Source organism: Chanodichthys erythropterus, chromosome 12 (genome assembly GCF_024489055.1).
Source record: "Chanodichthys erythropterus isolate Z2021 chromosome 12, ASM2448905v1, whole genome shotgun sequence".
Classification (NCBI taxonomy): domain Eukaryota; kingdom Metazoa; phylum Chordata; class Actinopteri; order Cypriniformes; family Xenocyprididae; genus Chanodichthys; species Chanodichthys erythropterus.
This window is the reverse complement of record NC_090232.1, coordinates 10,347,608-10,360,275: the sequence shown is the minus strand read 5'-3', so window position 1 is coordinate 10,360,275 and position 12,668 is coordinate 10,347,608. Positions and strand designations below refer to the sequence as shown.

General features: G+C 44.8%; 1 protein-coding gene across 2 annotated transcripts; it reads left to right on the top strand.

Moving 5' to 3' along the window:
* Nucleotides 1-447: 447 nt before the first annotated feature.
* LOC137032547 (interferon-induced protein 44-like) lies at nt 448-12,380 on the top strand. 2 transcript variants are annotated; one of them, XM_067404326.1, is made up of 8 exons: nt 448-527; nt 596-647; nt 853-886; nt 1,223-1,430; nt 1,571-1,717; nt 2,006-2,177; nt 8,402-8,502; nt 8,987-12,380. In XM_067404326.1, the coding sequence occupies exons 2-8, from the start codon at nt 614-616 to the stop codon at nt 9,155-9,157; spliced, it is 867 nt and encodes a 288-aa protein (XP_067260427.1). In that variant the 5' UTR covers nt 448-527; nt 596-613; the 3' UTR covers nt 9,158-12,380. The 2 variants fall into 2 exon arrangements, with proteins under 2 accessions (XP_067260427.1, XP_067260428.1); XM_067404327.1 differs by having other exon boundaries at nt 461-647.
* The last annotated feature ends 288 nt before the right edge of the window (nt 12,381-12,668 follow it).

The window sequence follows — 12,668 nt, the reverse complement described above, 5'->3', positions numbered from 1 at the left end:
GTTAATAATTTTAATTATAGACATGTAATTAATTTAATTGTATAATAGAACTAAAACAGCAGTGGCAATCCATCTGTCATTCAAATGACCGCACCCTTAAATATGCATAACTTTCATGGCTTAATATAATTTAAACTGATTATAAACAAAAAAAAAGAAGAAAAAAAACCCGCACTCCCCTCACAGTTGTCATGTAGGGAAAAATAAGCTGTACAGACCAAAACCACTTTTTATACCAGGTTGTAAAAATTTTTTTCTGCTGTAAAGCTGGGCATTTTAACATGGGGAGATTCAGATTTTACTCCCTTTTGGAGCCTGTCTTCAGTGGCCAGTCAAGGAATTGCAGTTTTAAGTCATTGGCTTCAAGTCAAGAGAGGCAGCGGGAGGTTGCCGCTTGGTTTTTGCCCACCCCCCAAAACTTTTTACATCAGACTTATTTTATATCTTGTAAGAAGGGGCATAACGGGTGCCCTTTGGGGAGGGAAGGAGACATTAGGAGGGATTGAGATAAAGCAATAAAAACCACGGTGGCAAACGTTATTTATTTATTTTTCAGATTTAATAATATTCTGCTAACCAATATTTTATCTTCCAGGACAAAGACGTTGTTAAGATGGGATCCAGTAGTTCTTCAGCACCTACTCCAGGTAAATTATTATATTATTTTCTTCTTTTTTTAGTGAAATATATATTAGGGTTATATATTATTCTGAAAAAAATGATTAATGTCCACACACTGAAATTAATTCTTCCAAGAAGTTTTATTTTTATAACAGTGACTAGCATTATTAATAGTTATTTAACAGTAAGTGACTAATTAAAGGTGACTAAAAATTATTTTTGGTCAAACAGAGTATGACAGGCCATGGAGATCAATAAACTGGAGGTAAGCTCTGAAAAATATTTTTTTCTCTCTTGCCAGAACATGCTTTATCCGTTAACTCTTACATTTGATCTCTGAAATATTCTCATTGGTCAAATGCATCCAAAATTGAAGTCAAATGTTTTTCCACTATAGCCAGCAAACATGCCAGTTTCATGTTTCTTGTAAAATTTTCTTCTTGCATTTTTTATATTATACAAATACTTAATTGATTTGAAATTCTTGGAATATTTTAAAAACATGTTGCATCTTGTATCTTGCATTTTATACTTTTATGCATATAAAAATAGGGTTATGCTCACAAAATCCCTGACCACCCTCTTTAAACTCCCTTTCTAGTGAAGATGGACAAACACTTTTGAAAACAGTAACCAGCTTCCAACCCGGCAACCCAGAAGTCAACCCTCTCCGGATTCTTCTGCATGGACCAGTAGGTGCTGGAAAATCAAGCTTCTTCAACTCTGTGAATAGTGCTCTCCAGGGGAAAATCACTACCAGAGCCCTGGCAAATTCAACATTAAATGATGATAGAACGTTCACTGTGCAGGTATAAGCTTAAATGTTAAATTAATATATTAGATACATGTATTATATATTTATATGAAAGCCATATTAAGAAGTACTGCTGTAATTTCCATGACAGGAATGAAATCACTTTCATTTGTTATTATATCTTTTTTTTCTCAGTGCAAAACATTCAAAGTAAAGAATGAGAGGCCTGGCTCCTTCTTTCCTTTCGCGTTCATTGACATCGCCGGTATGGACAAAAAAAATGGAATACAGACTGATGACATTAAAAAGTTATTAAATGGTCACATCAACGATGGTTATACTGTAAGTGCATTTAATACAAACTTCAGATTTATCATTCAAGCACTGTATCATAAAGTCCTTTTGCATAGTTTGGAAGTATACCTGAGCTGATTCAAAAAAGTGTGATAAACTTCACTCCAGAAATGCTGGAAAACTGAATCAATGCAAAAGAGTGTCATGCATGTGATACTACATTTTAAGTTGTCTAACTAGTCTACAGGTCAATTTTTTTTTTCAGTTCTATTGTTGTTGTTGATTTTCATAATGCAAGACATTCATGTAGTTTATTTAGTTTTTCTGTTTCTTCAGTTTAACTCAGCAAGACCAATTAATGAAGAAGACCCAAAGTACAACAACAATCCCTTTCTGAAAGACAAAATTCACTGTCTGGTGGCTGTTCTTCCTGCTAACACTGTTTCTATGATTAATGAGGAAATTATTTGGCAAATGAGAGAAGTTCGGAAGAAAGCACGAGACTTGGGTAAGTCATAGAATAACGTCTCGGTTACGTATGTAACCCTCGTTCCCTGAAGGAGGGAACGGAGACGTACGTCAGTAGTGACCGACGAATTGGGATATCGCTAGAGAGCCCCTATCAGCTTCGAGAGAACTAAAACAAGCCAATGGAATTGGCGTGCGATATTTGCATAATGCGCACCTCCCCTAACAGGTGGATATAAAAAGGGGGGCAGATGCAATCGCACTCTGTTTTTCGCTGAGGGGACAACCGGTGTCCGCACTGCAGCGAGGGTACAGAAACTGTGGCGACGGGACGTACGTCTCCGTTCCCTCCTTCAGGGAACGAGGGTTACATACGTAACCGAGACGTTCCCTTTCAGTCGATCACGTTCGACGTACGTCAGTAGTGACCGACGAATTGGGATCCCAACTAAAACGCCACAGTTACGAAACCCCTTCCAGTGCCCAGCGCAGGCTCTAGCCGCCCGTCGCACCAAGGGGACGGAGAAGGGGGCGAGCTTACGCCGGGAAGTCTACTGCTGTTCCGATATACCCACTAAGTAAACTAGACTACACTGGGGAAGCGAACCCGTAAGGAACGCTGCGGAAACCACTACCTACCCAGAGGGGAAGGAATTTTACATGGAAAACATATGGACTGGCCCGCAGGGCAGAACGCATATGAGTCCCTGGGATGGCTCCACCTGAGTAGGGGGAGACTCATCTGACAGGAGAAAGCAGAAGCTCTGCTAAGGGAAAGACACGGGCTCACCGTAGGGAGTAACCGTGGACAATACACATATGGAATCACTCATGTAGAGGGATTGCAACATATGGAACCCAACCAACAGACAACATCGAAGATGGATGTTGGTCTGGCATCAGACACTCCGCTATGCCCGAGCCGAAGGTGGAGGTGGAGGAACTCGACAGGGTTCACCGAACGGGGAACACGACTGGAGTCAACAGATGCACATATCCTGCCCAGGGGGCGGGAGTGGCATTGCAAGCCGACACGAGCACAGGTTCAACGCGTCTACCGGCTGGTGGAAGCGAGTACACGGGAAGAACCAGCTTACACGTAAGCTAAAAACCCTAGCAAACGTGTTGGGTGTCGCCCAGCCCACAGCTCTACAATCTGTCAGCGAGGCGCCATGAGCCAGCGCCCAGGAAGAGGCCACTCCTCAGGTGGAGTGGGCTCTCAACCCGAACGGGCAAGGCACGCCCTGGGAACATAAGCCAGGGCGATGGCATCCACTAACCAGTGGGCCATCCTCTGCTTGGAGACAGCCTTTCCCTTCTGCTGGTCTCCGTAACAGACAAAGAGCTGATCTGAGGTCCTAAGCTTCAAGTTCTATCCACGTAAACACGCAGGGCGCGAACTGGACAGAGCGAAGCTAGGGCTGGGTCTGCCTCCTCCGAAGGCAGCGCTTGCAGGTTCACTACCTGATCTCTGAAGGGAGTGGTAGGAACCTTGGGCACATATCCAGGCCGGGGTCTCAGGAAGACGTGAGAATCCCCAGGCCCAAATTCCAGGCACGATTCGTCGACCGAAAATGCGTGCAGGTCCCCTACCCTCTTAACATGAGGCCAATGCAACCAGGAGGACGGTCTAAGAGACAGTACTTTTAACTCGACTAATTGCAAAGGCTCAAGGGATGACGCCGAAGTTAGCTAAGAACTAAGGTGAGATCCCTAGAGGGTAAGGAGGGTGGGCAAGGAGGAATCAGTCCCCTCGCCCCCCTCAGGAACCTGATGATCAGACCGTGTTTCCCCAGGGCTTGCCATCAACTGCATGGAGATGTGCAGCGAAGCGGCAACATACACCTTGAGGGTGGAGGGAGACAGCCTTCGCTCCAAGCCCTCTTGCAGGAAGGAAAGCACAGATCTGACCGAGCATGATCGGGGGTCCTCTCGTCTTGCGAGAGGAGCACCATTCAACGAATAGGTTCGACTTCAACGCATAGAGGCTCCTCGTGAAGGAGCTCTAGCGGAAGTGATGGTGTCTACGACCGCCTGCGGGAGATCACCCAGAACCTCCGCATCCCGTCCAGGGACCACACGTGGAGGTTCCACAGGTCGGGACGCGGCTGCCATAGGAAGCCCCATCTCTGAGTCAGGAGGTCCTTCCTCAGAGGAATCGGCCAAGGAGGGGCTGTCGTGAGGAGCATTAGGTCCGAAACCCGGGTCCGAGTGACCAATATGGAGCCACTAACAAGACCTGCTCCTCATCCTCCCTGACCTAGCACAGGAGCTGTGCCAGAAGGCCCCGGGGCCAGCTGAGTGCCAGGGTATCCGTGCCGAGCGACTCGCCGGTCAGGGAAAACCACTGGCCGAGGGCAGTTCCTGGGGAGGCAACAGGACTACCTTGGCCTCGCCGAAGTAGTGCCAGATCAGCTGGACCGCCTGGGGATGGAGCCACCACTTGCCCGCAAGTGGAGGCTGCCGTAAGAGCTTGTAGGCTGCACGGTTAAGAACACCTGGGACATGAGTGGCCTGAAGCGACCTCAGATGCTTCTGACTCCATAGCAAGAGATGGCAGGCGAGTTGCGATATGCGACGGGAGCGTAGACCAGCCTGATGGTTGATGTACGCAACGGCCGCCGTGCTTGTCCGAGTGGACCAGTACGTGCTTGTCTGACAGCAGCTCCTTGAAGCGGCCCAGTGCAAGACATACTGCTAGCAACTCGAAGCAATTGATATGCCAATGCAGTCGAGGCCCCGTCCAAGACCCGAACCGCATGCCCGTTGTACATGGCCCCCCATCCGGTGGTAGAGGCATCTGTGTGGACCACAGCGTCCAAGGGGTACTCCCGCCCGCAGGAACAAAGGGTCCGACCACCGGATGAGGGTAGGGCGGCAGCTCCGTGTCACGAGGACACTGAGCGTGCTGCGCTGCCATGGCCATCTCGGGACCCAGTCGCGGAGCCGGTGTTGAAGCAGCCTCATATGGAGCAACCTGAGCGGCGAAACGCGGCTGCAGATGCCACATGCCCCAGGAGCCTCTGAAGTCTTTCAGTGGGGCCGCCATCCTGCGCTTGAGCGAACTCAGGCAGTTCAACACCGACTGGACGCGCTCCTCAGAGAGGTGCACAATCCAGGCGACCGAGTCTAGCTCGAGACTGAGAAAAGAGATCCTCTGCCCGGGGGCGAGTTTGCTCTTGTCCCAGCTGACCCAAAGACCCAACAGGCTGAGGTGAGCTAAACCATCTCCCTGTGTACGCACAACTGCTTCGCGAGCTGGCCAGGAACAACCAGTCGTCGAGGCAGTCGAGAATGCGAACGCCCTGTTCCTTGAGGGGAACAATGGCCACCTCCGCAACCGTGTAAGGCGTGGAGCGACAGGGCCAGCCCGAAGGGTAGGAGTTTGTACTGACATGCTCGACCCGAGCGCAGAATCGAGACATGAAAGTATGCATCCTTCAGGTCGAATGCTGCAAACCAAACCCCGGGACGGACGCACTCGAAAATGCGCTTCTGCATGAGCACCTTAAACGGCAGCTTGAAGGTACCGGTCCAAGACGCGCAGATCCAGGATTGGCCATAGCCCACCGCCCTTTAGGGTACAATGAAGTAGGGCTGAACCTGACTTCAAATCGGCTGGAGGGACCGGCTCGATTGTATCCCTCGCCAGGAGGACAGCAATCTCCACTCGGAGAACAGGTGCAATGTCCAACGACACCTAAGTGAAGTGGACACCCCTGGACGCCGGAGGACACCGGGCGAAATGAATCGCATAGCCGAGTCTGATAGTACGCATGAGCCAGTGGAACGGGCTGGGGGCACTAACCAGGCCTCCAGACACCGAGCCAGCAGAACCAAACGCACCACAGACGTACCGGGGGTGGGGCAGCGAACCAGAGTACGGGGACCCGAATCGGGCGGCCTGGTAGCGGCCCAGAGTGTGATCAGACTCTGCGAGGTAGCAGTGCGTATGGGAGACGGCACACGGGGCGCGGCCTGCACCAACACACTGACACCTGCTGGCGAGGTGAGAGGGGGCTGGGAGTAGCAACGCGGGGCGCTGCACATCGCCAGCCACACTCTTGGGACGTAGAGGATCGGAAAACAGTTCTTAGTGGGTACCGCTGGACTCCGGAGAGCCAGCGGCAGAACAGACCAATTCTCCACCCGGCCCTCCTCCGGGGGAGAAAGAACCGTTTACATCAGCTCCAGGTCGCCATATCTCCAGGACCGTCTCCCGCTAGTCAGGTGACTGCGGGTTGAGCGGGCTGGGTTCAAGGCCAGTTTGTGAGATGAGCGCATCGAGAAAGCACACTTTGACGACGGCACATCCCAGCAAGACTCGCCAGGGGTGTTTCTGGACCACCATGGTGGACATTGTCTGGCCAGGGGCCTGCACTTCGATTTGCATCCTGCGTAGCTCAACCCCAACTCAGAACTACCCACATGCAATGAGTGCTTTGACCTACTGCAGACTTGCCAGGGGCCAAGACTCATGCAGGGCAGAGGTGGTGTTCCCGTAGCACTGCCACCCCACCCTAGGGGGTAGTGAGAGAGAAAAAACTTGTAGTGCAGATTATGACCCTCTTGGCGTTCCATATTAACGCCAAAAAAGGCCACAAACTGCCAAGTTTTTTCATGCACATCCGGGCTAAGCCAGGGGGCGGGGCAAGGCGAGTACGCGTCGCACGACACCCCCAGGGGCCCGGGAAAGCATGGTTGCCAAGTCTGAATCCGATTCGGCATGAGCACGCCACAACCGTGGGACGCTCAGCCTCATCTTCATGTTCAGAGCCCAACAATACTCTCTCCAATGTAGCAGTCGACATCTGATCCTCTGCTGGAGCCCTGACTAAGATGTTAGGTCCTCCATATTTATTTTAAGGAGGACCAGCAACACATGCAGAAGCTACCAGCCATGTTGGACAGTGAACGTGGCCGCCCAACTGGACGACACACGGCACCCTGGGCACCGACGTGGCCATGTATCTAAACATGATCCACCCACCAACATAGTCACAACATGTTTGCGATGCACTAGAGGAGTGGGGGGCCCACGGAGAATGACTTGGCGGGTATTGCCCCACTGTGATCCTCTGGTCACCCAGGCTTATTAACCAAAGTAGCACTTTTCTGATTCAGAAAAATAACTAGATCGGGGAATAAGTGAGGGGACTCACAGGCAGCCGAGTCTCGACCGTGCATCTAGAGCGCCAGACAGCGCGCAGGGTTGCCGTGGCAACGCGCTGTCAGCCGGCAATTCGACGGCACACGGCGCGCTGAGCGCTCAAGCCCTTACGAGAAAGGCAAGCAAACAACGCGCCGATGTGGACATATTTCCATAAGAAAATATGACCACCCACAAACACAGTCTCAGCACGCTAAGCAGACATGAGAGAAAGTGATCGTGGCCGTCAGAGAGGATAGGAAACGACCGCCTCCAGAAACGCACAGACAGAATGACATCTTGAAAAAGACGCAGTGTCTGTCTGTGAAGCTCTTTTAGAAGGGGAAACTTCAGCTCTTTTGTGTCGAGACACACAGGGAGCGTCACGACGTGTTTAGAAAAACACAGGAGGAACCAGACCAAATCACAGACCAACCAGTGGAATTACAGCGGAACGCTGGGAAAACAGTAGATGTTTCCACCCGGCTCACTCCAACTCGCGACCTCGCTGCAGGCGTCGTCACACCAACACAAGCGCCGAAACTTATTCAGAGGCTTGAAGTTCAAACAGCCGCAGGACACCAGGTAGGCTCCGAAGCGAAAGACAGAGTGCGATTGTATCTGCCCCCCTTTTTATATCCACCTGTTAGGGGCGGTGCGCATTATGCATATATCGCACGCCAATTCCATTGGCTTGTTTTAGTTCTCTCGAAGCTGATAGGGGCTCTCTAGCGATATCCCAATTCGTCGGTCACTACTGACGTGCGTCGAACGTGACCGACTGAAAGGGAACTAAATATGGTTATTCTCAAAAATACCATATTTGTGCACAAGTTTCCCTGGCTCTTAAAATATGAAATATATAAAAAATATTTGTAATAGTTCTGTATGAGTCCCATTTGATTTGTTGGATCTCAATATCATATAGCCAATCTTAAGAAAAACTCAAATGAGCAGAAAATGTACTACTCAGAGATTCATGAATAACTATAACAAAACACACAATGACCATTAAAGAAGCTATACACACAATCTTAAAAGTATAATTTGTGTAAATACAGTTTATTTTGTATTGTGGAATATACAGTATGTAATTCTTGTTCATTGTACCACAGGCATTCCTCAAGTCATAATCATGACCAAGGTGGATGAAGTGTGTCCACTAGTTAAAGACAACCTTAAGAAGATCTACACAAGCAAAAAAATAAAACAGAAGGTACTGGGATTTATATTTGTAACAAAGTAATACACTGAAAAAAACCATTTGGAGCAACTTACAGTAAAAATTCCTAATTTGTTATGGGCTTTTTTTTAAATCCAAACAGTAGTCTAAAGCAGGCAAAGGTCCCAACATACGGAGATTAAGATAATTCAAGTAAAATACCAACAACCAGGTAGAAGACAAGAACACAGCTCAGTATATGTTCACTCTAGTGTCAAGCAAAAATACTATTTGAACAATTGTTACCCCTTTGGGGAGGGTTTTGTCTTTAGACAAAAAAATAAAAAAATTGATTACCAATATAAATATGCATTTTAAAAAAATGACAGCCGTCTCACTCTTTCAGTGTATGCACGTTACAGTTTCTTGTACTTTATTGTTTTCTATCATCTACATAGTATTTAGCAAAAAGATCATTGTTTTTTTTTTTTTGTTGTTGTTGTTGTGGTTTTGTTTTTAAATTAATTGTCTTTTGCAGATGGAGGAGTGTTCTGACAAAGTGGGAGTTCCTGTGAGCTGCATTCATCCTGTGAAAAACTACCATGAGGAAAATAATACAAACACAACAGCAGATATTCTGATTTTAGATGCACTGAAAAATATTGTCAACTTTGCCAATGACTATGTGGAGGACCAAGAGGACAATTAAAATCAGAGGTGGGCAGAGTATCCAAAAACTGTACTCAAGTACAAGTACAAGTAGCTACTTCTAGAAATATTTGCTCAAAGTAAAAGTGAAAGTAATAATCGTGTACTGCTACATTTGAAATATGAAAGAGAGAAAACTCTTTAGCCTACATGTGCTTGCGCTCATAACCGCTGGACTGACCACAAACAATCCTCAAATGCAAATTGACAGATCTTCTTCCGTCTGTTCTCCAAGATGTAGCCTAATAAAATATATATTTCTGCAGGCGTTTGTAAACTGCTAAACTGTTTCTGACGTTACGCAAAGCCGATAATTTTCAAGACGAACAGGTCACTGCGCCACCAGTTCGCTACCCTTATAGAGTGCCCCAGGGATGACGCGTTTTTGTAGGCCAACCCGGAAGTTAGCGGCGCACGGGTTCCCTCGGTTGAAAGCCTATTCATTTTTCCCATAGACTTTTGGAAAATCGCAGAAAATAAGCTCTGTGTTTAACAAAGGGTTATCACACATGCACGTTTTGTCTATCAAGATAATCTTTACAAGTTTACACAACATTTATAGATTTTGAAGGCTAAACAAAGCCGTCAGATATAAAAGGCTAACAGTAGGCTATAAACGGACTACAGCACACCATGGTCGCGGATCAACGTCGTCAACACCAAGCTTCCTCAAACTTTATTTAGAAAACAACTCTATTTAAAAACATGCTCACTGATTATGATCTGCGCTGTGTATGAATACTTATCCACTTTTTCATGAGAAATGCTGTCCAAATGTCCTGTTTGTCATGATGACGTCTAAAGTCCCCGCCAAAGGAAGTAGTCCCTCTTAGCAATTTGTTAGCAACCGCTGATTTGAAGACACAGTAAAAGTTTAAAAAATCACAAGTGGGTTATAACTGGTGTGTTTTATGTCATAGATCAAAACGTGAAAATATTTAGAGGCTTTGTTAACCACAGACCTTATTTCAGGCGATTTAGCAAAAACCCATTCAAAAAACCCATAGACTTTACGGTGTTGGAACTGGAAGTCCTAAAATACTAACTCGCTTCCGGGTTTTGCCTACAAAAACTCGTCATCCCCCCGGTATGGTAGGCGGGTGTGTGTGCTACATACTTTGTAGTGGTGTTATCGTAGATAATCTGTTTGGTTGTAAAAGGCTAATGGCTGTATGAATTGAAATCAAATGAAATCGATAGTTCACAGACAGCATGTAGTTCATCTCTTCATCTCAAAGATCTTCATCTCTGGCATAGGATGCATATGCAGACTTTCTTTTAAATGACTGTATAGGTCCAGCTGCCACTTCATTCAAGCTTCTGAGTGAGAAATCACTTCAGACGATTCAGTGCATGCAGGGAACTGAACAAATCATTCAAACTGATTCACGAACCAATATAAACCATTTTGACAACTTGTTTGATCAACCCTGCATCCCGATGTGCATACTATCCACCCTATCTGCCCTAAATAGTATTGGAAATTAATAATGTCACATACTCTTTAGGATGGATATGCACATTGAGACGCAGACCAAGTCTTTTAACAGAATAGACTCAAATCATTTGTGAATGGGGCATCGTTCATGAAAAAAGGGACAGCGCACTTGGAATAAACTACACATTTCTTAACATGTAGCCTTCAGTATTGCATTACTGTATACTATGTTTTGAGCTCAATAAACCTTTTAATGTGATGTCTTGGATGGACCCCTGTCTCCATCATCTTGTTCCTCATCACCTCTCTTTGTGTTTCATACCTACTACATCTCAAGACTACATGCTCTACTACTGACTCCTCTTCTTGGCTACTCAAGCTGAAGTAAAAGTACACATTTAAATCTACTCTTAAAAGTACAAATAACTTAAGTATATAATGAAGTAAATGTACTCTATATGAAACTTTACATATAGTAGCCTACCATATAGTCTATTCCATTCTGTTGGTATATATTTGCATGACATCTCTGATATCAATCTGTAGATAAAGGCAATTACATAATCACACAGGATATAATCAGTGTTAGCCAATAATCAGGGTATACTGCATGTATAAGGCCTAATCTATATTAGGCTATAATCATTTATAATCATATCCTTCAGTGTTACACTCAACCTGTTATTTTTGGAGGCAGGACATTCACAACTTTGACATTGATAATATCAGTAAAGATGTGTGCAGGCCTATGTGCAGTAGTTTTTTGAGATTTCCTATATCTGTGGGTGAGATGCTTTTAAAGGGATGGTTCACCCAAAAATGAAAATTCTGTCATCAGAACCAAACATTGACTACCATAGTAGGAAATACTATGGTAACATTCTTCTTACAAACATTCTTCCATTCTTCCAAATACCTTCCTCCTTGGTGTGCAGAACAAAGAAATATACAGGTTTGGAAACGTGATGGTTAGTAAATGATAACAGAATTTTCATTTTTGGGTGAACTATCACTTTAAACCTGCTTTTACATATATTTAAAGTAAGTCACTTATGTATTGTTATTATATATTTTGGGTTCAAGGATATTCAGATGCATTGTAGTAGAGTATAATATACACTATGTCAGTAAAGGTGATTTATGGCCTAATTTATGGCTAAATTTATGACCCCAAATTTTTCTGTGTTGTCACTCAAGCTGACTGGTCAGTGGATGTATCTTCTTCAGATCTGAATGTGTCTTCTTTACTTTTGATGTATTTTAAGAAATGTTTTCGTTTTAATAGTTTGCGTGTGCGCGTCTGTGTGTTGCAAAAGAAGCAATATATATTTGACTTCAAAATTCTGAGTAAAATAAGACTAAATATTAAATATTTATACATTTGTTTGCCACAAAAGCAAGACATGTTGTCTAATTTCTTTAAACTTTTACTTTATTTTATTCTTTAATTTCTTTTTTAAACAGTCTGATGACCAGCATTTGTATTAGTAATGTAATTGAGTGGCTTCCTCACACGAGCAAAAACTAATCTAGGTGTGATCTTTGTGAGGTCGGAACACAGAAGTTTGTGTTGGGTGATCAAGCTTCATACTAAAAGAAAACTGAGATTATGCTTAAACATGTAATTATACAATATTTTCAATATGAATGGTTTCATGTCGATTTAATGTTTTGTTTGTTGTTGTTGTTTTTATTAACAATTTTGTAACTTCAACATACAGCACAAAATTAAAGAGATGAGCTTAGAATGTTCCAACTGTTACCATAGTCTTTGACCTCAAATAAACAGGTGTTTTTCTCTCTCTCTGTGTGTGTGTGTGTGTGTGTGTGTGTGTGTGTGTGTGTGTGTGTGTGTGTGTGTGTGCGTGCGTGTTGCAAAAGAACAAATACACATTTACTTCAAAAATCTGAGTAAAATAAGACATAAGCGATTTAATCATTTAAACATTTATACATCTGTTTGCCATTAAAAGCAAGGCATGTTTCAACAAAACTTTTATTAAAACTTTATTTTATTCTTTAATTTCTTTTAAAACAGTCTGATGACCAGCATTTTTATTACTAATGTAGCCGA